This window comes from Lytechinus pictus, chromosome 8, assembly GCF_037042905.1.
Source record: "Lytechinus pictus isolate F3 Inbred chromosome 8, Lp3.0, whole genome shotgun sequence".
NCBI lineage: Eukaryota > Metazoa > Echinodermata > Echinoidea > Temnopleuroida > Toxopneustidae > Lytechinus > Lytechinus pictus.
The window spans coordinates 22,518,949-22,545,530 of record NC_087252.1 but is presented as its reverse complement, the minus strand read 5'-3'; the positions used below and the strand labels follow the sequence as shown (position 1 = coordinate 22,545,530).

Genomic DNA, 26,582 nt, shown 5'->3' with positions numbered 1-26,582 from the left:
TTCCTGTAAGAATCTGTGTATTTTGACACCAGGAACACCAACCTGCGCCGTTTTATCTAAGAGATACCATTATATAATATGGTATGTAATATGTTAAAGGTCATTGACCTTTGGCCTTAAATTGTATGGGTGAATGTGCATTCTAGGTACTTAATTTTATTATATTTGATCTTCTGGTAAGAATCTGTGCATGTTGACACCATAATCACCAACCTGCGCCTTTCCATCTCAGAGATACCATTACACAGTATATATGAAAAGGTATATGGTATATAATGTAAAAAGGTCAATGACCTTTGAATAGCTTTGACCTTGAATTGTATTGGTGAATGTCCATTCTAGGTACTAAAATTTATTTTATTTGATCTTCTTGTAAGAATCTGTGCATTTTGACACCATGCATGATCACCAACCTGCACCTTATCATCTCAGAGAAACCGTAATACTGTATGGTATATAATGTAAATAAAGGTCATTGACCTTTGAAAGGCTTTGACCTTGAATTTTATCGGTGAATGTGCATTCTAGGTACTAAAATTTATCTTATTTGATATTCTGGTAAAAAATTTGTGCATTTTGACACACCTATCACCAACCTGCGCCTTTCCATCTCAGAGATACCATTACACAGTATATATGAAACCCGTATTCCTCCTAACTTTTTTGGGGTGAATTGTTGACACCCATACCTACTCAGATCAGTTGAAAAACTATTTCCAATAATTTTATTCCAGATTGGCTTTTGGGGGGTCTAATTTAGGGATACTATTTCAGCCTTCAGGGACCAGACCAATGAACGTAGAGGGCAGCAACACTTTATCTATTCATAACTCTGTTTGCCCAACTATGGTTTGCCCTGTGTTGCTGCCCTCTACGTTCGTTGGTCTAGACATACACGATGTTGTGATTAATCCAATCAATCTCAATTTTGGAAATCTATCAAGATCATATTTTTCATAGGTCTACAGCAAATTGGTACAATGTTGGCCTATAATTTAGGATAGGACTGCAGTTATTGTCTTTGCCTTTACGTGTCCAATTCTGATCGGATCAACCACAACTCTCTTTAAGACGGAGTCCAAAGGGTTGTATTTGAAGATAAAGAAAACTTACCTCACATTGCAGTGTAATATTTCTCTGTGAATTATTTTTTTTCTTCACTCTTTCAGCCCCAGTGAGTCGGTTCTTGACGAAACATTTTTCGGTCCGACAGATTATAATCCTAGGAGCAATAATTGGAACTTCATGCTATATAATGACTTCTTTTTCACAATCATCTTGGCAGTTTGGAGCTGCTTTGCTCTCATCAGGTAATTATGGTAATTAAAAGGGAAAATTGTCACTTGGTCTACACCGTTGTGTCTATTTTCCATTTGGTCTAATCCTACTCGTTCCAATTCTAGTTGAGCCAGCTCTTCTTACCATTTTGGTCTAAATGCAAGTTAGCCCACTAACCATATTGTAGAGCTTCCAGTTAGACTATTATAACTTTTCTTCTTAAATCAATTTGGTCGAACACCACTTAGTCTATAATGTTTGGATAAACTATTTACCAACTAAATTTTTGTTTGACAAAGTAAGAAGAAATTAGACCACTTGGGTATTATCAAATTACAATTAGACTATTAAGTGGGTATTATAAGACCAAATGTAATATAGACTGAACGGCAAATAGAGGTAGTTTGCATAGCCCATGTGGAATTATACTGTCTTTGATTCAAGTAAATATAAAGCATTAATTCGATTGAGTTATTGGGAAGAATTTTGAGAATTTCCAGATAGTTCGTCAGATATAAGATTACAAGCACACATGTTCAGTCATTACCTTTTTATTTTTTTTATGTATTTCATTGATATAGTTTTTAGTCTAAAATCGGCGCAGATTTGTCCGAAGTATTATATGCCCTTGTAACCACACATTCATAAGTTATATATTCCATATGCAGCTTATAATCATAACAGTCTAAACGAAAATAAAAATTTCTATAGAAACCCCCAATTACTGTCTTATCTTTCATCATGTTTCTAAAAGGAAACTTCGGAATGCAAACTTTTAATCTCAAGTCTTTTTTTTTATATAACAATGCTTGTTTTTTGTTTTGTTTTAAAACTTTCATTCCAAAAACTGAGATTTCGATGAAAGAAAAAAAGTAAGTTTCGTAATTTGTAAAACTTTCTCTTACCGTGAAGATTTCTAACTTTGCAAACCTAGATCTAACGTTATGGTCTCAAAATGTGCAAACCTCTTTCCAACATCAACGTTTGAAGATTGTAAACGTTGGTGAGAAATAAGGTTTGCAAATTTGTAAACATTCACGGCAGGAAAAGGTCGACAAATGTACAAGCCTTGATGCAAAAGGTAGATTTGCAAATTTGGAAACATTGAAATCCAAAGCAGGATGTAAATATTAAGAAACCTTGAAGCCAAAGCAAAATGTATAATTTTGTATGCCTTGATGTCAGAGCAAGTAGTATGAATTTGGAAACTTTTATGTCAGAGCAAGGTTCGTGAATTTGTGAAATCTGGAAGTCAGAACCAGGTTTACAGATTTGGAAACCTTCATTTCCAAACAAGGTTTGCAAATTTGGAAACCTTGTTGTCAAAACAGGTATTGCTAATTTGTAATCCTTAATATCTAAGCAAGGTTACAGTCAAGTGCAAACCTTCATTCTGGAGAAGGTTTTACAAAATTTGAGACCTTGATGTCAGATCAAGGTGTACATACTTATAAACCTTTACGGCAGAGAGAGGTATGGGAATTTTGAAACCTTCACGGTGGAAAAGGTATGGAAATTCAAGGAAACTTACTTTTTTCCTTCATCAAAATATCTCATTTCCCCGTAAAAACATGGATATGATAATAAAAAATGATTACTTTCGGGTCAAATTTTGAACTTCAAAATTTTCTGGACTCCCATGGAATTTTTCATATTTTTGTTTAGCTGTGTAATTTTGTCATTTATATATGTAATGCTATATAAATTACCATAATTAGCAATATTTCGCATCCCCAGGTATAGGCTACAGCATGGTGACGTTTCCTGCACACGCACTTCCGGTTCGGTACTTCCCAGATAAATTCGAATTAGTTTCTAGCATCATAATGACAGCTGGTGGTCTAGGCATGATGTTGATCCCCGTCATAGCTGAACAACTTAATCGCATATACGGTTGGCGACAAGCCATGCTACTTCTTGGTGCATTCAGCTTCCACAACATCCCCATCGGTGCGTTGGTGAAGGAAGAGGGAAGAGGGAATGTCTCACAACCGCTTTTGGAGTCAACATCGATCAGCAATCGAGAAAATAATCCTGACGAGGAAAATCACTTGAGGGAACTAAGTAAAGCAGAAGCGGATATACAGTCAACGGAATCTTCAGATGTGAAGCCCAATTCAAAGACGATTGTCACCGAGAAAGAGACAGACGGTGTCAAGAGCACGTTACAAGAATCAGTCTGGCATTCGCTGAAAGCTCTTACATGTTTTGACATTGTGGAAAAGAAGCCAGATGTTTTGAGTGTCATATTCGCCATGTTTATGCTAGGCATGTCTTATAGCGGTTGGGTTATATTTATCGTACCAAACGGCATCGCGAAAGGATATCCATTGGAAAATTCAATTTTCCTTGCCACAGTCGGGGGAGCTGCCAATGTCTTTGGACGTTTCATCGTAGGGTTCGTAAGCAAGTGGCAGCTTTTCTCAAACAACAAGCTATTTGTTATGTTATGTTTTGTGTCTTTCGTGGCATACACGATGAACATCTCTGCAACTCGATTTTGGGACTTGTGCATTCTTGCAGTTTTAAATGGTAGTACCTTAGGTGCTATGACAGGTATGATAACATTGCTTTCCCGGGATACAGCACCTGACGGGGACGGGGACGTAGAGGGCGTGATATCTCTGCTTCTTATGGCAGTCGGAGGAGGTCTTCCTGTCGGTGGCTTTACTGTTGGTAAGTTACTCGCAACTGTTTCTCAAACTTCATTCAAAGCCAGTTTAAAACTGTGTGTGTGTGTGTGTGTGTGTGACGGCGTGTGTGTGAGAGTGGGGGGGGGGGTGTAGGGGTAATGTATCACAAGCTAATGGTTCATTTCCATCTTTCACCACATTGTTTGAGGAGATATTGTCCTTTAATAACTGTTTGGCAAAAAAAGAAGACTTGCATGGGCACAGATGACTATTCTGATTATCTTTACCATTTTTTTTGGTTTTATCTACTTCAGGTTGGTTATTTGACAAGTCTAATTCGTACGACGCGTCTTTCATTTTCCTCGGCTCGGTCAGTCTGGTCTCAGCCTTCTTTCTCATCACCCCAAGCATACCCGATGCGTGCCGTTGCGTCTACCAGTCTATCTTTTACCGATGTCTCAACCAGAGGAGTCGATTCCGGGGGGCGTGAGAACGATAGAACCCTACCATCGATTTGCCACCCCCCAATAATTTTGACAACTCGAACAAATTAAAATGTGCAATGTAAATAATATACTCTCAACAAACATTGAAAAGTACTATAAAACCACTTAGATTGTAAGTAAAAATACTACTAAATATACAATTGTGTTTTTTTTGCGCTCCGCTCGTGCAATGCAGTAGGCCTTAATAGTTTTTCACTTCTGCCCCCCCCCCATCCGAAACATGGATGGACGATGGACGTCCCTGATCTCACCGTTATGCTGAAATGAAAGTTTTGTTGTACCGGTGTTGCTTTAAAAATCCCGTGCTATAGTTTAGCTTTCCTTTTCGTCTGGGTAGATGATTGTGTTTACTTTATTCTGGTTGGCCAGGCCTGTTTTCTTTTATAAAGTTTCCTTTGTTTTTATGTCCCGTATTCTGAGGTCAGGTTTAACTTAATTAGACCAAGGTCTAACTCTGTTAGAATTATGGGGAGCCAAAAATTCTGTTTATATTGTCTATTTCTTATGTTTACTATTTTGTTTTCTTTTGCTTTTATAATGAAGAAATATATTTCGAAATACTTAAGTTATCATTCCCAGACAATCTGGGCGTCATATGAGTTAATAAATCGAACGTGTACTGTTAGGGATTTGTGCCCCATTGGCTATCCATAGTTACACCACAAATTTAAACCAGAGTTTAAATTAAACCCGACTTCAGAATACGGGCCTATTTATAAGTGCCTGCTGCTTGTTTGGGATGGGATGATGATGGTGGTGGGGGGGGGGGGCGGCGAATGAGTTGATGTTTTGTTTTGAATAAACTCATTCATTCACCTTGACTCTGCAACTTGATAGTAAGATAATCACTGTACATTTTTTGGGTATCATTTTGTCATCATTCCCCCCCCCCCCAAAAAAAATAAAAATATATGCACTTTGTATCAGTGTTTTGTATGTACCGAAAGGAACGAATCAAATAAATACTCCTACTGAAAAAGAAGAGGTGATCCTCATTACCAGGTATCTCGGAAAGGATGTTGGCCTGAAGCCGTTGAGCTCAATCGTTCAGAGACAGAAAGAGCTAGAGAAAGAGGGGGGGGGGGGGGGCACGCACAAAAAACGAGTAGAGCAGCACATAGAGAAAGATATGAAAACACACAACGCACATACGCCACACTCACCCACACACCAGGTGGGTGTTTCATAAAGCTGTTCGTAAAGTTACGCACATTTTTACGTACGACTGGAACATGTTCTTCAGTCATATATCAATTATACAGGGATACCATTTAGCACAAGAAAGGATCACCAGTCGTGCGTAAAGTCATTTGTAATTTACGAATAGCTTTATGAATAGAAAGGGCATATTCTATCGTTTACAGCAATTAGTCCGGGATCAAAATCTCATAGGGCCCACAAGGCCCTCACGTAGAACCAACACGAAAATAGAGGTTTGACACCATAGGGGGATAGTATGGACCCTCTAGATTACTGCTAGGTACGTAGTAGTCTAAAATTGTGGAATCAGTTTTTTCTATAAAGTCGAATTTGAAGAGCAATGTAAAAAATGTAAAAAAATCAATAACCTTTAAGGGTAAGGTGAAATGTATGTTGCCATATCTCCGCTTGTATATGCCATAGTACGTCATTCATGTATCAAGATGTTGGTGGGTGACAGCTATAACGTAATAGTAACATTACAAAATGAGATTTAGATATCAAACCTTCAAAAAAGGAATACACTCATGGCCAATATCCACTTCCATCTCAAGTAGATATGAAAACATTGATACGATAACGTGTTTTGTGTTGTTAAACATGAGGAGCTTTATATAACTACAATATGTGTTATTCATAAAAAAATGAAGATTTTCGCAATATTTCTAAACGTTTCAAATATGTTTTAACAACCATATATGGGCTAGTTTTCACAATCTTGTAGTGCCGTTAGTTTGAGATCCAACGCTTTATGAATCAATTAGCATTTCTTGTTCACTGGGGAAATCATCTGATCCCAACCATATTCCATTTTCTTTCTTCAAACTCTTTTTTTTTTCTAATTTCTTTACATTTTAAATTCTTTTAAAGGGTTCATTGACCGAATGGCCTCCCCCGGGGGGGGGGGCGCCAAGTCACCCCATCCTTTCTCCGAAGTTTGTCAATTTCTTGGAAAATTTGTCATTTTGAAGTCCCTATTGAGAGAGGAAGCATTTCTAATATGTAGTAAACCCTCTTTTATTCATCTGAAACCACTTTAAGACAAAGGAGTAACCTTTTATATATCTGTTATTAATAAAGAGGTGCTGCAACCTTCTCTCTCAAAGTCATTCTGCTATTTTCAGTATTTTGTCTATTTATGTAAAAAAAATCTGCCATTTTGAGGCCCCATGGAGGCAAAAATAAAATTTCTGCAATGTAGTAAAGCCACTTTTATTGTAATTAAACCACCTGGGGAGTGGGGACAAAATAGTAGGCTTTTATCTATCAGCTATAGATATATGAAAGTGCTAGGGAATTGGAGCCTACCCTTTCAGGGGGCTGCCGAAATTTCTCGCCCCTTTTCCGTATTTTGCCTATTCATGGGAAAATCTGCCTAAACTGTCAGAATAATTGATAATTTAAACCAGGAAAACTTAATTTTCATAAGTTGAAAAAGATAATTATGGTCAAATCATTTTTATCCCCTTTTATCTAACGATAGCTCCCCGGGACAGTTCACTGCCTGATATTTTACACAGGTGGAGCATTTTTTCTCCCTTCTCTCTCTCTCTATCTCTCTCTTGTCTGATCTTTTTCATCTCTTTTCTTTAGCTCCCATCCCCACTCTCCACCCAGGTGTTAAATGGGTACCCGGTAGGATGCGAAAGCCTATGTAGTATGCCTAGCAATTGAGTCTTAGAACTCTTGTTGGAATGCTCCCCAGGGAATGGAGAAGGTGCATACATTGTATGCGGGCATGCAAGGATCCGATGACCGGGGTAATAATATATCTGTAAAGCGCTTAGAGATGTCGTTCCGATGTGTTAAGCGCTATATAAATGCGGAATATTATTATTATTATCTGCTGCTTTCGCCTTTCATTTATTAAATATATCTCTTCTTCATCTTCTCTCCCCTTCTTCTCCAAGTTCTCTTAACCCTCTTTATCTAGGCAGGATATGAGTGGTGAGGTGCATTTAATTTTGTAGAACTGCTTTGAAAGCAAACTTTAAATCTATCATGGAACATTAAAAGTAGTTTTTCCTCCTATCATTGTGCAATCTTGGTTATCGACATTTTTTGTTGCTGTGCTTTTTGATATGTATTGTGGAAGTGTGTGTGTTCTGAAATTGGCTTCCCAACGGTCGGTTTACATACCTACTCTATTCGAGGTTTAGTCCATCGTGATTAAGGGGGCTTTTTCTCATTTTGGGCCTGTTTGACACTCCATTCGTGTTCTGCGCCTACCCGCGAAACTAACACCCCCTTTCCCGCGTTTTATTTTGTCGCGCATGTCTTGTTCCCTCTTCAATATCAGTGATCCCCGGGCTTTCAAATAGTAAATTGTAAGATTAAATCATGTTTTAAAGACTCCTAATGGACCCTAAAGTGAAATTGACAAGTCGTAATAATTATTTTATACGCACACAGCTATATACAATCACAACCCTCCTGACAAAATATTCCGGCTGTCAAAAGGTGAATATGCATAAACCTTATACAATCTAGCTTTAATAGTTTGATCTCATTTATCAATTCCACTTATGGCTCCGGTCTAGGTCTTTAAGGGATCAATATCCTGTTGCTTCAATTGCCCTTGTTCCATGTCCTTAGAAAACGTACCCTTGGATCTTGATTCATCGCCAAAATCTTTGTGCACCTACAAGACAAGCCAACATGATAAGTCCTGGGAAAAAACATAGCTCTGTCAATCAGTCGGCGCTTCCTCCCTCTTCTATTCTCTAGCTGGGAGTTTTTACAGGGGCCACGCAGAACGCTTGTAAGATTTAACATAGAAAATATGTTGTCGAATGCCCTTCATGACAATGAGAAACCAAAATGTCTTTGCTGAAAATAATTGATAAATCAATTCCATCGTGAACTCTGGACAACTTTTTTTTTGAAATTTTTCGTTAGCTCCGAAACTTAGGATTCACCAATTTTCACCAAAGACCTATATACCAGCTGTTCATTGTCATTTGGAGGGCATTTTCAATACATTTTCTGTTTTCCGTCCGTCGTGAAGCAAAAACCACCTGATAGTATTCGCCGAGGAACGTTTGAAAGAACCATTGAAGAATTTAATCTCTATTGAATACCGATGGAGATTATCTGATTAGCCAAGTTTCGTGAAGCGGATCGAGCTTCTTAGGTTAAGCGTCCGTCAAAATCCTTTATGTGAAATTGCTCACCAAAACAGAAACTGAATAGGAGTGAAGAATTTTGATTCACGGAGAATAACCACTGATCTGTTAGTCCTCTCACATAGATCATCACAAGAAGGGTAACTGGACGATGACGTCATCAGTCAAGCTTTTTTGTTTTGTTCTTAATCCGGTTACCTTCTGAAGAAACGCAACTCTGATTCGGAATATTAATCTCGACGCATGTAGGCCTATATTCATACGGTACACATACTTGTATGTCAACGTAGACCTCGAACGAAATTCTGGAAAGTTATTTTGCAGGCATTTACGTTACCTTTGTTTTCGCGCCTCGTAGGCTAGTGATTTGAAACCCTGGCGTCCATGAACATCACGAAAAGAAAATAAGCAATAATTTATTGATTATCTGTGGACCCTGGAAGTGGAATGATTTTGTGCACTATATAATCATGATAATGAGGCATACCTTAGGAAATTTATCAGGATGGTAATGAGGAACATCGGAAGGAGAGAACACTGCGAGCCTTAACTGGTCTGGCCTATGTCTACACAGCCTGCTAAAATAAATAATTTTCCCTGAACACGACTGATATTGTGTTCGTTCATTCCTCTTTAACTTTTGTTTTGTTTATAGCTGGGTAAGTATGCCTCACGGTATAAAAGCTAGGACATAGTAATGTTTGCGACCGGTTCCTGATATGTCACCACACTTGCTACAACAGCATCATCAAAAGAGGAATTCTTTGCCTATTTTTTTCTGCTACTCGCTGAGGGAATCTCATAGTAAAAGTGCAAGCAGAAAAAAATGTCAGTGGGGTTTATAATGGGGATATGATAGACGAATCTGAACAATACTGATGCATGTTTCGGTGACATTATTGAAGTGTTATTGTATGCCAATCATGGTTGTTTAGGCCCGATCTATGTCTCCACCATTACTACCGGGCATTTATCTGTACCTTTCTGCTGAATAATGAAGAGAGGTTCCCTTGGAAGGGGTGCACGTACTTAAACACAATTCTGGATCAGGTCTGAACTCAACTTTACCCTGTTGCCAAGTGGAACCAGTTGATACATGAAGAAAGTATATGGTTGCTTGTGATGAATTACAGAAGTCAGGAGTGCAGAGGATAAGTTATGTTTGCTGTAGCTCTTTTGGTCAATATATGCCCTTTCTGAACTGACCTATTGATAGGAAAGCTCAGTGTGGTCACCTCTGGCAAGGAGCTCGAGAAATGGTTGTAAAAACCCCGATACTAAGAACTAAATACACCTCGTAGGCTAGTGATTTGAAACCCTGGCGTCCATGAACATCACGAAAAGAAAATAGGCAATAATTTATTGATTATCTGTGGACCCTGGAAGTGGAATGATTTTGTGCACTATATAATCATGATAATGAGGCATACCTTAGGAAATTTATCAGGATGGTAATGAGGAACATCGGAAGGAGAGAACACTGCGAGCCTTAACTGGTCTGGCCTATGTCTACACAGCCTGCTAAAATAAATAATTTTCCCTGAACACGACTGATATTGTGTTCGTTCATTCCTCTTTAACTTTTGTTTTGTTTATAGCTGGGTAAGTATGCCTCACGGTATAAAAGCTAGGACATATTAATGTTTGCGACCGGTTCCTGATATGTCACCACACTTGCTACAACAGCATCATCAAAAGAGGAATTCTTTGCCTATTTTTTTCTGCTACTCGCTGAGGGAATCTCATAGTAAAAGTGCAAGCAGAAAAAAATGTCAGTGGGGTTTATAATGGGGATATGATAGACGAATCTGAACAATACTGATGCATGTTTCGGTGACATTATTGAAGTGTTATTGTATGCCAATCATGGTTGTTTAGGCCCGATCTATGTCTCCACCATTACTACCGGGCATTTATCTGTACCTTTCTGCTGAATAATGAAGAGAGGTTCCCTTGGAAGGGGTGCACGTACTTAAACACAATTCTGGATCAGGTCTGAACTCAACTTTACCCTGTTGCCAAGTGGAACCAGTTGATACATGAAGAAAGTATATGGTTGCTTGTGATGAATTACAGAAGTCAGGAGTGCAGAGGATAAGTTATGTTTGCTGTAGCTCTTTTGGTCAATATATGCCCTTTCTGAACTGACCTATTGATAGGAAAGCTCAGTGTGGTCACCTCTGGCAAGGAGCTCGAGAAATGGTTGTAAAAACCCCGATACTAAGAACTAAATACACCATAGGTAAGTAAATTAGAAAAGTTTATTTAAGATTGATTTCGTGTTACTTTGTTACATGGCAAAATGCAGTCATAATTCAGATCAAACTCTATCCCTCCTCGATCATTATGATATCTGTTCATTTATAGTTTGTGAGAAAAAACATGTAAAATGTAAAAAACGCCATTTAAATTTCATTTTACGTGATATTAGCTGAATACCTTGGTCATATATTGGTCAAATGAGATGCACTCTCAATCTGCATAGAATAATGTACATCCGTTCCATGCATATCAAAAAGAATTTTATACAAAACATTTTGGTATTTAAAAAAGAGGGAGCAATGCGACTTTTCTAATCACATGGGCGTTTGGGGCATGCATTTTTATTAATCTCAATAAATCGGGTTTGAAAATTCATGGTGGCAACTGCCCGATATCCAACATAATGGCAAATTTATCATTATGGCAAATTTATGGCAAATTTATCAGTATTTTCAAACATTCTTTCAGTGAACTTCTATTACTATCATTAACTATATTAGATAACGTATTATAAATGTACGATCATCATGACATCTTTGCGAGAAACTCGACGTAGGCCCAAAGGTCGAGCAGTGCCAGCAGGCCGCGGACCGTACGATGTCGGCTGTGGAGACATAATGACGGACATCGTAGAACCAAGGTGAGGTGTAGATGACGATGATGACGATGATCATGGGTTGGGGATTATTGTAAATGTTTTTTTGTTTATTTTGACGATAATCTGTTGATAGCATGATAGATTTATGCATATATATATTTTTTGAGGGGTGAGGGTATCACACGACCTTAAATGCGATGTCCTTTTTCACAAACAACTGAGGAGATATAGGGTTACACAACCCATATACCCTTTTTGTCTCGCCTGAACGAAGGCCGGCAGAGACCTACATGTAGTAGGCTTATCATTTTTCCTGTTTAGTCTGTTTATTGGTCCATAACTCTGTTACAAAAATGCTCTCATTTCGTTACTTCTTCATACTTGATACATAATTATGATCCTTGGGTAATGTGTGTCCATGAGGGTGATAGGGTCAAAGGTCATCTAGGGGTTCAAAGGTCTTTTTTTTCAAATTACCCTCATTTCTTTGTTTCTGCATCAATATGTGCCTATACACATTGTAGAAATGACCCTTGCGTAATACCACAATTGTGTTGAAGATAATGGGGTTAAAGGTCCTCTAGGGGTCAAAAGGGTATGTTTTTGTTCAAATTGCTCTAATTTCTTAATTTCTGCATCAATTGTGTTTACACTTGGTACAAATAGCCATTGGGTGATACCATGTGTTCATGGGGATGTTAAGGTCAAAATAATGCCATCCCTCTTCCAGTATTCTTAGCTTCAAATCTTCCCTTAATTAAGACATACCTTTTTCCTCCATAATTAATTTCCCTTTTATCTCGAATGACTGATTGTGGTTATTATTGCAAAAGTAAATTATTATTCATACATTTTACGCGCTGTGGTACCTCTAGATATCCCCAGGTAACAAGCCAACGTTGGCTCCACGTTGGAAACTTGAAAGTCGTTGGACGTTGGGAAAACTTGATGGATTAACGTTGAATCGACGTTGGAAACTAGTTTGATGGAAAGATGATGGACAATCAACAATGACACGACGTTGGCAACGTTGGAAACTTGTTAGTCGGAGAGTTGTTGGACAGTCGACAATGTCACAACGTTGGAAACACGTTTGATTGGATAGTTGTTGAACAGCCAGCAAAGGCACAACGTTGGCAACGTTGGAAACTAGTTCGCTGGAAAGTTGTTGAACAACCGACAATGGCACAACGTTGACAAAGTTGGAAACTAGTTTGTTGGAGATTTGTTGGACGGTCGACAATGGCACAACGTTGGAGACTAGTAAGTTGGAGAGTTGTTGGACAGTCGACAATGTCACAACATTGGAGACACGTTTGATTGGATAGTTGTTGACAGCCAGCAAAGACACAACGTTGGCAACGTTGGAAACTAGTTCGCTGGAAAGTTGTTGAACAATCAACAATGACACGACGTTGGCAACGTTGGAAACTTGTTAGTTGGAGAGTTGTTGGACAGTCGACAATGGCACAACGATGGAAATTAGTAGGTTGGAGATTAGTTGGATAGTCAACGATGACACAAGGTTGGCAACGTTGGAAACTAGTTCGATGGAAAGTTGTTGAACAACCAACTATGGCACAACGTTGTCAAAGCTAGAAACTAGTTCGATGGAGATTTGTTGGATAGTCGACGATGGCACAACATTGGAAACTGGTAGATTGGAGATTAGTTAGATAGTATACAATGACACAACGTTGATAAAGCTGGAAACTAGTTAGATGGAAAGTTGTTGAACAACTGACACTGGCACAACGTTGGAAACTGGTAGATTGGAGATCAGTAGGATAGTCGACGATGACACAACGTTGGCAACGTTGGAAAGTTGTTGAACAACAGACAATAAATGGCACAACATTGGAAACTAGTGTGTTGGAGATTTATTGGACAGCCAACAACGTCACAACGTTGGAAACGCGTGTTTGATTGGATAGGTGTTGAACAGCCAACAAAGGCACAGCGTTGACTACGTCGGAAACTAGTTCGATGGAGAGTTGCTGAACAACCGACAAAGGAACAACGTTGGAAACTATTTTCTTGGAGATTTGTTGGACAGTCGACAATGGCACAACGTTGACAAAGTTGGAAACTAGTTTGATGGAGAGTTGTTGAACAACGGACAATGGCACAACGTGGACAGCGTAATTGGAATAGTTTATTGGACATGCAGTTAACATTGACACAATGTTGGAAACTATAGTTTGTTGGATATTTGTTTGACAGTCAACATAATATCCCGGCATAATATACACAGTGTTGAGAACGTTAGAAACTGGTTCATTGGAGAATTGATAATTGATAAAGTTGGCGGAGTACAGCAAGTCTGCATATGCCGACTTAACCCAAGACAAGACAAGACTACTGGCATAATTTCCAATGGGGCCAATTAAGGGGGGGGGGGTCGATCAAGTAAGTTTGCTTGTCTATCCATGTCACCCTTGGTATCCCCCAGCAATAAGGGGAAAAGAAATCGAGAGAGAAGGAAAATAATGGGAAGGGAAAGAGGAACTAAAACTAAGTCTAAGGGGAAAACAAAAATAAAGATGGGGTAGAATAGAGAGGCTGCATGCACCTGGGGATCGATGCAAATGTGTCGATTAATATAGAAAATAAAGAAGAAAAACAAGAAAAAAAATGTAGTTCAAGACCAGAATTTCCAGAAACGCCCTCGTCGATCCTTTGCAGCTGGCAAGGCCTTTCACAGTAAGTACGAGATATGTCATAGGCCTACCGTCACATAACTAGAAGAAATTGAAGAAGGAAATACAAGCATCAAATGTACCAAATGTGCCTATTTAAAAATACCATACTATTCTGATGCGCAGAATTAGTCGCGACGTCGGACTCCTTCTGTCATGTCTGTGTAGTCTGCTTCCTTCAATTTTGAACTTGAAGAATCTGGCAGAATTTGGACTGGATAGTGGATATAGATAAGTAAATTCCAGAATATCTAGTGATCTGGAACAGTACTTATAAGCTGTATATTTAGGACCTACAATCTACAGTTGAATTTTCTTTGCACTTGCAGATAATCGGTAACTGCAAGGCATTAACTGCAACCATTGATCCCCTCCGAAAGATCCCGGAGTCAGCTTCTGTGTGCGTACAGTCCGACGCTAGTATATTCGTGTACTGTAAGTAGTAGTAAAGTAGTACTTAAAACCAGTCACTGCACAGTATAACATACTAACTAACCTCGTAATTAGCTTGTGTGAGTGACTAATACTAACCTCGCAATACGTGTGAGTGGGAACGAGTATGCGATACCAATGGCAAGGCAACAGTCATTGGATGATTTTCAAAATTCAAGTACAGTGTTGAAATCTGGTGTTGGTGTAACCCAGGCACCCAAGGGTTCATTACATGCCGCCGCGCACAGAAAAATCAAGCCATAGAAGTCGTGTGTTGTGGACCCAAGAAGTGAGATCCCAGCACGTGCGACCCACTAGTAAGAAATCCACTGCCAAACGCGGTTCGTGGTGCGAGGTTAGTATACTAATACTAACCCGTACCTGGCAATACGTGTGAGTGTAACCCAGGGAGCTCCGGCCCGCTGCGCGGGCCGGAGCCCAGGGGCTTACCGTGTAATTCACCATACCCACGGTAGTAGCGTGAAGTATGGTCTAAATAATTATCCGAATAAATAGTTAAAACAGAAATTAAGCACTTACCACGATTATATGGATGAAGGTCTAACGAGTGGCAGCTTCCTGACATCGAGGCACAGACTGGAACCTAAAAAAACGAAAAGTTCTGTCGCTGTAGCTCTCCTCTTTCAGAATTCAAAACAAAATGGCCGATTGAGACCGAGACTAATAGCACTATAGTGCATTAGTATACATCTCTATGATATAGACTTTGTCAAATTCGCGCATGCGCCCTACACCCTCGGTACCGGTCTCGAACGGCCATTTTGCTATGAATTCTGAAAGAAGGAGAGCTACCGCGACATAACTTTTTCGTTTTTTGAGGTTCCAGTCTGTGCCTCGATGTCAGGAAGCTGCCAATCGTTAGACCTTCATCCATATAATCGTGGTAAGTGCTTAATTTCTGTTTTAACTATTTATTCGGATAATTATTTAGACCATACTTCACGCTACTACCGTGGGTATGGTGAATTACACGGTAAGCCCCTGGGCTCCGGCCCGCTGAGCGGGCCGGAGCTCCCTGGGTTAGTATTGGTGTTGTGACAACACCGTACTTGAATCAGGCTGGTGTTAAGATTGACCTCGGAAAATATGGTGTATTTCCGGCAGTTTGTGTTGAAGGCTGGTGTTGATTGTCATCTGCTGAACCCAACACTGCACTGTGGCTGCATGGTGTTGATGATCTACAAGCAATTTCCCCATTCAGCAACACCGACGTACCCCAGGGATTGGGAGAATCGTGATTTAAAGTTCAGTGTTGGTGTTGATGAACTGTAGCTTAATTACGAACAGGGGGCGAACACGACGAACCATCTCCGTAAAAAATTTTTTTACATTTAAGATGAGAGCAAATCATTAGAGTTTTAATACATTTCATGCAATGAAAAATAATATTACGCTTGGTGTTGGAGCTCAGTTCAGCAGCCCTTTCACGCTCTCAACACCGTACACCGTACTTGAAATCACCCAAATGACTTGCTACCTGGCATTCCTGCCTTATTTATTATACGCTGCCTTTAATTGACTTGGTCGGTCCTGCATGGCCTAGCCTGGACCGAGTGTTTTCCAACTGCAGTCAAACCTGTAGTTGCTATGTGAGGCATGCTACTCTTGACGCTGAAATATCATTTAATAGTTATGGCACGAGCGAGACTAGGCCATGGCCATGCATATTGAGATATCAGTTGACTTCTATCTTAATCAAAAAGAGGCACTCTTTAGTTACAGTAGGCAGTAGCTACGTTACTCTGAGTGAGGCCAAGTTACGCGACCTCCTTTTTTGATTTTGTAAATACTGAGAGACTGCAATTACACATGTGAGTTTTTGTGATGATTACTGACGTTGCAATTGGCATTGCATACCGAGTCATTAAACAATTGTAGACAGAAACAGAGATTGCAACTCGCAAGAAAATGTAATACATCTTAATTTTTATTACATATGCATATGTTTTTTTGGTATTAGTCTTGTTTGAGAAAAAGAGGATGTCAAAAAAGTTTGAATGCTACAAAGGCCTCAATAAATATCACACGTAATTATCTTGATTTCTCTTAATTATGTGAAGAGACTTGTAACAGAAAGAATGAAAAGAAATGAATAGCTGTAATAATAGTTGTAATGTTTTTTGATAGAATCATGAACAGATTACAGATGATGATGGCACAGTGTTGAAAACTGTTTGATGGAGATGGCGCATCGTTGGATTTGTTTAGAATTAGACCAACAAAGAATCAACGTTACAACAACATTTAACCGATATTAGACAAACATTGAATCAACGTTTACGCCAACGTTGGACTAACATTGGACTAAAGTTGAATCAACTTTCCATCAACATTGGACCAACATTATACCAACGTTGGATCAACGTCACCCAACGTTGGACCAACATTGGACCAACGCTGCCATACCTGCCTCATCTGGACAATGATTATGCACTCATGAATATTCATTACATCAGTAAATGACCAAAATTTTAGGTAATATTGCTATAATAATTAGAGTATTTATGTTTATTCAATATTTCCACCATGAAAAGTTTCAGAAAAGTATGTGGCTCCATTACCATATCATATATAATCAAAACATATTATTCTAAATAAATATTCAAGGTTAAGTGTGGAAAATTATATTAACTGTATTCTGCCAAGTATAGCAAAGTTGCTCTATATATAGGAGTCAATGACAGGATACAGTGGATAGGTGTAGGATGATAGGAATAGGATATAGGATTAGGATGTAGGATTTTAGGATAGGATAAGACATATGATGATAAAGATTTGAGTGTAGAGTTGTAATGGTGGACTTCACCTTGAAACCAATTAATGTTTTGTTAATTACTGCCATACGTTGGAATAACGTTGGAGCAATGTTGGAGCAACGTTGTGACAACGTTGTAACAATGTTGGAGCAATGTTGCCAGACAACGTTGGAGCATTGTTGCTGGACAGCGTTGAACCAACGTTGTAAACATAGTTGGACTGACGATGTATGCAAGTGCACGTCCATCGCTGCTTCAACGTTGCCCATCAACGTTGCAGCAACGCTGTTATTGATGACTCAGCCGACATTATACCAACGTTGGAGCATTGATGGTGGACAACGTTGAACTGACGTTGGAAATGTTGTTGGTCTGACGATGTATGGACGTGCACTTCTATCGATGATACAACGTTGCTTACCAACGTTGTAGCAATGTTGTATTTGACTATTTAGCCAACATTGGATCAACGTTGCCAGACAACGTTGAAACATTGTTGCTGGACAACGTTGAACTAACGTTGGAAATGTTGTTGGTCTGACGATGTATGCGCGTGCACTTCTATCGATGATGCAACGTTGGCCTGCCAACGTTGAGGCAACGTTGGGAAAAAATTTCCCAACGTTGATCCAACGTTGGTCCAACGCTGTATTGTTACCTGGGTCCATTATTATTATTATCATTATAAGATCATTGCATATTTTGTCGATCGCGATACACAGTATTAGGCGAATCTCATGGTTTGTGAACCACCTTACTATTCTTCCTTCTTTCTTCCCTTTCTTCCCCTCCTTTTTTTTCTCCTCCTTTTCCCCCTGACTACTCGAACATGTCGAAGAAATAAATGTAAGGGCCGATCGCCCTGCCCTTGTAAGCCCTGCCCCTTGTGTTAGGAATTAGGTCATTACTTTTACCTTGGAGCTCGTTAAGTGAAAGAACTAACGAACATGGCAATCAGTTGAAAATCTAAGTCAGCAAGCTCGCTAAGCAAATGCCAACGTTGGTACATAATGTCTTATCGAGGGAAATGTTACAAAAATCAAAATAAAAATAACGAAAAAATCGATATCAAAAGATCATAATAAAAAATTATACAATCACAAATATTATTCAGTATGTTCATGTTTATGTTAAGTAGGCCCTAAAAGTATTCATCATTTTGTTTCTGTATATATGTAACAAGAATTGTCAAGTGTATGTTTTTTTTATTGTTATTTTGTATACAATAACATAAAATGAAAACAAATTAAGTATTGTAATAACCACATTCTTATCTTTTGCAGTATACTCTTGCGATTATTTTATCCAATCGACCACCTCGAAAATGGGATTCCAATGGAGCAACGCCCTTCCTGGTTGCCTAGCGACCATTATGCCCATGGATTCGCCGATATTGGTGGGGTCAAGTTCTTAGGAACAAGGATTAAGAAGCTGTTAGGTAGGTGTCCAAATGCTATATTGGAGGGATATTCCTATATCTATAACATCTATATCTGGGTTCGAATCCCAGCCATGGCGTAATTTCCTTCGGCAAGAAACTGATCCACAATGTGCTGCACTCAACCCAGGTGAGGTAAATGGGTACCGGTAGGAAGTAATTCCTTAAAAAGCTGTGTGCGCTATGAACGCCTAGCTTAGCCAGGTAATATAGGAGCGCCTTGAGCACCTAACAAGGTGGATATGTGCGCAATATAAATACCCTATATTATATTATTATTATTATATATATATTTTGCACCTCTTTCCATTCTGACATGTTTTAGAGCCTATCAAAATGATTTGTTGAAATACGCGTCATTTGTATTAGCTATTAGTAGAGCGGATGAGCCGAACAATTGTGCAAATTTTGACTAAAGCATGAAACTTTCACAAGTATTAGTATATGCCGTAAGATTTGTTTCAAAGATGAGAGGTGAATTGATAAATGCCATTTTCGGCCGTTGCCATGGCAACGGATTAATTTCTCAAAAAATAACATACAATTCGATGTAAATGGTAGGGCATATATAGACATGGAATAGATGGCCAAAAAGATCATTTTCAAGCGTCCAATCGAATACATATGAAATTTAGAAATATTCAAGATCACCGAGATACCTCCAATTGGGTTCGTTACCATGGTAACGGCTTGTTTTCCCCCAGAAAAGTATTTAAAAAAATGATTGAAAAGCGTTGTAGAATCTGATTTATTTTTAATTCCCCCAATTTGCTGATGACTAGTAATAATAACTACTTCTATTGACTAGTCATGTTGTTGAGATGAGGATTGTATATCGACTGCTCATAAATCAAATTAATTTTTATTTCTTGTATCATGAGTAAATCACCAGGCAGTCATTATTTCACAGTTGCTATGCTTCCATGAGTTTGATTTGCTAGCCAGCTTATTTCTGAGTACAAGCCTAGTTTTTTTTTCTTAATTCCATTGTTTTTTGTGCTATTAAACAGCAGGTGCAACAATAACAAACATGACAAAGAAACTGTCTTCATGTTCGCTGCCTTAATTGTTCAAATGATTAATTATATCGTTATATCATTATCAATGGATTATATTTCATGTTATGATTTGTCATATTGTCTTACATTGCATTGGCCCCATGGAAGACCAGCAGCAACAATACAGTTGCAGCTGAATATGGGCTACCAGCCGTAATTTTATCTTGCTTGTATATACTGTACATTTTTATTTGTATAATTGTATGATATTTTTAATCTTACGGAAAAATTAACAACAAAAACAACATATATATATATATATATATATATATATGAGAGAGAGAGCCTATATGAGATAAATTCATTGCCATTTGTCTTTCAATCTTTCAATCCCTGCCCGTAGAAAACATCAAGCTACCTGCCCATTGGCATGGTAAACTGAGTGAATCCAAGACCAAGTATCCAGTCATCATCTTCAGCCATGGACTTGGTGGATGTAGAACATTATACACCAGCATATGTATGGATATCGCCTCCTGTGGATGCATCGTGGCGGCGGTAGAACACAGGTATAAAAAGAAGTGTCTAATCCATCAGTTATGAATTAATTATCATAATTAATTGGATAGATGAATTAAGAAGCACAAACAATTAATGTATTCGAGAATAAATAAGTCACTTAATGTGTAAGTGATTGAATGAATATATATCAGAAATAAATGACATGAATATATGAGATTACTATGAATATCAATAAATAAATAAATAAATAGATGAGTAAATGAAAAAAAAATGCATCCATGAATACATAAAATACAAATAGATTGATAAATGAATAAATCATAAGTTAATAATGTAATAAACTAATTGGTAATAATTTCATAAACGAATAAATGAATAAATATCCAAATGAACAAAATAATGAATGAAATAGGTGAAACAATTAGAATATGAATTTCAAGCGTTGTTTTTTATTTTCTATTTTATTTTTTTTAACAGAGAAAACTCTGCCTGCCATTCGTTCTTTTTGACTGAATCTAGCAAAGATAAAACAATCCCAACCAATGGCAATGAGCAGCAATCAACGCCGCACTACAAGGCGGTAGACTTCATAAAAGCACCGTATGAAGTCGATGATCTACGATTAAAACAGGTAGTGATGGGTTTGGGTATAAATTGTGGTCTCAAGTCATGGTGCACAATATTCAGTCAGATAGATTTTGAATGGGATATGTAGAACCCCAAAAATTTTCAAAAATAATGGAAGGGGGCATATTCATCATAATTTGTATTCATCAAAGTAGTACTTTCGAATGTCAGGTCGAATCGACATAATTATAACGGTGATTTAGACAAAATATGGAAAATGTACTTTTAATGCTCTCTCGATCTCTCTCTCCCTCGATCTTTGCTCGCATGTATTTTTCTTTCAGATACAGGCTTATTCCCCCTTATTCCAAATATGCAAACTTGCCACCTGAATGTTATTCACTCGTTACATCACCGACCCCCCCCCCCCCACACACACAAACATACACCCTCAACGACCCATGCAAGCATATATCTTTCATTTGTGGTATCAATTATTTAAAGGGATGGTCCATGCTGAAAGTATTTATAGCTTATTAAATAGAGTAGAATTCACTGAGCAAAATGCCGAAAATTTCATCAAAATCGGATAACAAATAAGACAGTTATTGAATTTTAAAATTTAGCAATATTTTGTGAAAACAGTCATCATGAATATTCATTAGGTGAGCTGATGATGTCACATCCCCACTTGTTCTTTTGTATTTTATTATATGAAATTAGGTTTATTCAATTTTTTTCTCCCAAGAACTAGAAAAATTGGATTGACAACTGATTTATTGCATAAGATATTTATTGCTGCAACTTATTTCATTTATAAGAGAGACATATTATTCACACAAGTATGGGATAATGAAAAAAATATGTTTTTATGTAATAACATAATAAAACGGAAAGTGGGGATGTGACATCATCAGCCCACCTAATGAATATTCATGACGACTTTTTTCACAAAATATTGCTAAACTTTAAACTTCAATAACTTTATTGTTTGTTATCCGATTTTGATGAAATTTTCGTCATTTTGCTCAGTGAATTCTACTCTATGTATTACGATATAAATATTTTCAGCCCGGACCATCCCTTTATGATATGAAAATATACAAATTGAGAAAGGGGGCGGGGTGTTCGAGGGGTAGGCAAGGAGGGTACAGTTGTTGTTAGCCGGGTGGTACTGCAGCACGCGTTTTATATCAAACCGATTCGGAATGAAGTTTAACATTTAATTTCGACCCCCACCTTCCCGCCCCAAAAGGTGAAACTAAACATTAATGATCTGCCATTCTTTCATATCATCTCAGATCACCCAAAGACGGGACGAGTGTATCGCGAGCCTCAGCTTTCTTGAAGTTCTTGATGACGGCTTCAACTACCAAAGCGACATCGATCGGGACTTTGATTTGCTGCAGTTTAAGGTGATAATCAGCTGGGGCAGACTCAACGTGTTGGTGACGGACGCAAATTTTACGCTTTTATGAAAAAGACGAAGAAATACATTATTTAAGGCCATTTTCATAAGTTCAAAGCCGGGTCATAAGTCGCAGAGATGACTAAAGCAACCCTATATAAACACTCGCGAAACAACATAAAAAATAGCCCCAAAAAATGAAATTTCCAAACATATCATGTAAACAGTACTAGGCCGCTAATCTGATATAGAAGGGAAAAAAACATCTTTTCGAGTTTCTTTTCATTTTTAGGGTTTCCAAACTATATATTTCTTTTAATCAAAGTAATATGTTAAAATTATTATTTAGATACGGTGCTGGAAATATATACTTCAACATTGCAGCTTACTGTGAAAAGATGCATCGAAGCGTTTATTTACCCAAGATGAGTGTAGCCCTAATTTTCAAAACGGTATAATCTTGATTTGTTTTTTATATTCAGGGGCGGTTAGACTTATCATCTGCTGCAATTTGTGGCCATTCGTACGGAGGTGCTACAACGATTGCTACACTTAGCCATGATAAAAGATTCAAGTAAGTAACCATATCACGATCTACATATTAAGCTTATTAAATTATAGAGGCATTTGAACATAGTTTTTAATCTTAAAATCAAGGATTTTTAAAGAGAATTCCTTGATTTAATTGTATATCGAATTTTCAAATATCTAGGGCAAAGGGCCTACATTCTTATGATCTTTTAATAACGTTTTAAATTGTTATTGTTGAGTGTGGGATATTAAATTTTCAATTTTGAAATTTTGCATTTCAAAATCGGAATTTTGAATTTCCAATTCTAAATTCAAATTGTCCCAATTCCAATGATTAATTTTAAATTTTGAATTTCGAATTTTAAATTTTGGATTTTAAGTTTAGATTTTGAATTTTGAATTTCAAACTTTGAATTCTAAATTTAAATTTTTATTTTGAATTTCGAGTTGCCATATCTTACTTTTGAATTTTAAATTTTGAAAATCAATTATTAAATTCAATACTTCAAACACAAGTATTTCAAGTTTCAATTTTCAAGATTGTTATTCAATTTCTGATTTTGGATTCGGTTGCTAATTTTATGTTAGATATATATAATAAAGAATAATTTTGAATCGGATTTGAATTTGAACTTAAATGAAAGATTTCATGGTTATTATTTCGTAGATGTGGAGTCGCCTGCGACCCATGGGGCTATCCTCTTTCTCTTGATACGAGTTTCCGGTGCATGGATCAACCGATGCTCTTCATCAACACAGAGAAGTTTCAGTTCAAAGACAATATCGAGCATCTCCTCTGTTTTATGCCGGATCCGATGGCGACGTCGGGACCGAGGCAGATGATCACGATAAGGTAGGCCTATGTGGGTGGTGTTGATGTTGAGTTGGGCATGGTAGGTCCATATTATGAGTTGGGGGACTGACATTAATTGTCATTATAAACAAAATGGTGCTTAATGGTCTGTCATGATGGTGGTGTTGGGAACTATGACGGTGATGATAGTGGCAGGCGGGAGTGGTGGTATGGTGGCGATGATGATGATGGCAGTGGTGGTGGTGGTTATGATGATGATGATGATGATAATGGCAGTGGTGTTGATGATGGTGATGATGATGATAATGATGCTGATGATGGTGATGCTGATGATGACAGTGGTGATGATGATGAAGATGATGATAATGGCAGTGGTGGTGATGGCGAAGATGATAATGATGATAATGGCAGTGATGACGATCGATGATTGCCAATAATTATGATGGCGTAAATTGTGATGACGGTGGCAGTGATTAAATGATGAAGATTTAATTATGAATATTTGTGGCAATAATATGGTGATGATAATGATGATGGCAGATGATGATGATGATCGAGTAGGTCTTGATGGTTGAAATGATAGGGATCGAGCGTAGCCTGGAGGACTGTCTTTTGAGATGCAGATTGAGGGTTGGTGATGGCTATATATCTATGATAATTTGGAAGTGGTGATGAAGATGAGTGCGATGAAATGATTATGAGAAAGATAGAGAATATGGGAGGGGAGAGATATAATGCATAGAGAGAAAGAGAGAAAGAGAAAGAACGAAGGAGGGACACTATATGGACATAGATCTGGAGGGAAGTGTGGGGGTAAGCTGGAGGGGGGGGGGCGGGGTCAAACATCAATATCCCAATTATTCTCATTTCATACCCACTCATTTTCACCCATGCCCAGAGGAATGGATCATCAATGTCAAACAGACCTGGGATTCGTCTTCCCTCCTTTCATCGCAAAGATTCTCAAGATGCGAGACAAATTGCATCCTAAGGTTGCCATAGAAACCAACAACGACGCCATGATCGCATTCCTCTCAAAGTACATCAGTAAGTGTATAACTCCGCCTTCTACAGTTGAGAATTCACTTCAGGAATTATATTAATAATTGAAATCAATCAGTTTGGTCTGGTTAGGGTCCTCGTCTGTATGGTCGGGGTACCCAGAAACAGTTTTATAATTTTGAGAGAAGGTAACGCATGTTTTGTACATTTTCATTGTTTTTTTTTAACAAATAACAACTACCACGAACAAAATGTATTTTACTGATCTGTACTTTCACATTTTTTTCTTCGTCCCTATCACTTTCAATAGGTCTACTGACTGATGGGGTACCCGTGACAATTTATTTAGTTTTGAGTGAAAACATAATTTCTCATTTTTTCCGTAAGAAATTATCAATTCATATTCTGTTTTGTTCGAGATTAAAAAACGCGTTTTTGACATTTTTTCATTATCTTTTTTCTGAAAAATAAAACTACCTCAAAAGTAAATTATCTAGTAATTGATAATTTCTTACAGACAAACAGGCATTATGTAATCTTATATAAGACAGAACAGTTCTGCTTTATTCAAGATTATGTAACGCAAGTTTTTTTGTTTACATTTCCATTGTTTTTTCTGACAAATAAGAAATGCAAGATGTACTTATAATCACATATTTTTCTTTATCCCCATAGGTTTGGAAAGAGGGGCTGGGATGACGTCATTCGATGCGATGTCGAACCCACTCATCATGCCCGGACACAATGTTAGGATGACACCGCCGTGGTGGAAGAAGAAGTTCGGCGAGAAGAAAAATACTAAGAAAGTCGCGCCAACAGAAGTCACTCTTTGATGATTAGAAATATCCATGACATCGAGCAGTAATATTGAGCGGATAAAAACCTCCGGAATGACTGATTTATTCTGGCCACTATAGCCAGGATCACGTTGCATAAAATAAAATAACTAAAGATCAATCTTAAAGTCAAATCTTTTAAAACCAAATAAGTCTGTTAAACCTTGATAAATTTTCACGTACAAGATGCAATAACTCGAGTTTGTATTTTCTGGTCTGAAAGTAATGCTCCGACTCCGGCAATAAATTATTCGATACATGGAAAGTTGACTTATACGCAGATTATATAGTATCATTGCTATCAAGTGGAACTTATAATGTATTGCATTGCATGTATTCTGATCGGCTGTTGAGCATTGGCACCATGGTAGAAACATTGGATGGCAAATATAGCCAAGCCTTAGGCATAACTGTAACTTTATGCAGTAGGGTCCAGGTCGGACATTAGGCAAATCATGTTTGAACTTTCTCTAACCTTATTTAACTTCATTTATGATGATATTGGCCAGCATGAAGAGTAGAGGAATAATTGAACTGTCTGATGATGTAAATGAAATATAACTAATTTGCATTTGAAGAAACTTGTGAGAATCCCGGTTTCCTTTTTTCTGGGACGCACTGCATATTAACATATTTTTATTCATTATCATGTTAGAATACGATATGTGTAAGTATATGAAGAATAGGTGCGTATGTAATAAAGTTGTATGATATTACGTAATTTATGTAAAATGGAAATTTCAATTTTAATGACAATAAATACCTTGAATCACTATCTATATTTCTGTTTGTTTACAACTTCCATTCACATATCATTTTCATTTCAATTTGACTAAATGTCGAGCTAATCCCAATAAAAGTTGATTCGAGTACTGGAATAAAACGTGTAACACTTAATATCTCATCAAAATCTAAAATAAAACAAGAGAGTTGCATCGATCATCTCAAGTTTCGCT

General features: G+C 37.7%; 2 protein-coding genes across 2 annotated transcripts; both read left to right on the top strand.

The window, feature by feature from the left end:
* Positions 1-1,174: 1,174 nt before the first annotated feature.
* LOC135154897 (monocarboxylate transporter 7-like) lies at positions 1,175-7,648 on the top strand. The gene is made up of 3 exons (XM_064103125.1): positions 1,175-1,310; positions 3,016-3,954; positions 4,226-7,648. The coding sequence occupies exons 1-3, from the start codon at positions 1,256-1,258 to the stop codon at positions 4,399-4,401; spliced, it is 1,170 nt and encodes a 389-aa protein (XP_063959195.1). The 5' UTR covers positions 1,175-1,255; the 3' UTR covers positions 4,402-7,648.
* A 1,123-nt stretch (positions 7,649-8,771) lies between these two features.
* Positions 8,772-26,405, top strand: LOC129266220 (platelet-activating factor acetylhydrolase-like). The gene is made up of 10 exons (XM_064103781.1): positions 8,772-10,984; positions 11,505-11,644; positions 18,794-18,948; positions 20,350-20,515; positions 20,946-21,099; positions 22,337-22,450; positions 22,926-23,017; positions 23,642-23,827; positions 24,687-24,835; positions 25,466-26,405. The coding sequence occupies exons 2-10, from the start codon at positions 11,532-11,534 to the stop codon at positions 25,621-25,623; spliced, it is 1,287 nt and encodes a 428-aa protein (XP_063959851.1). The 5' UTR covers positions 8,772-10,984; positions 11,505-11,531; the 3' UTR covers positions 25,624-26,405.
* Positions 26,406-26,582: the final 177 nt, after the last annotated feature.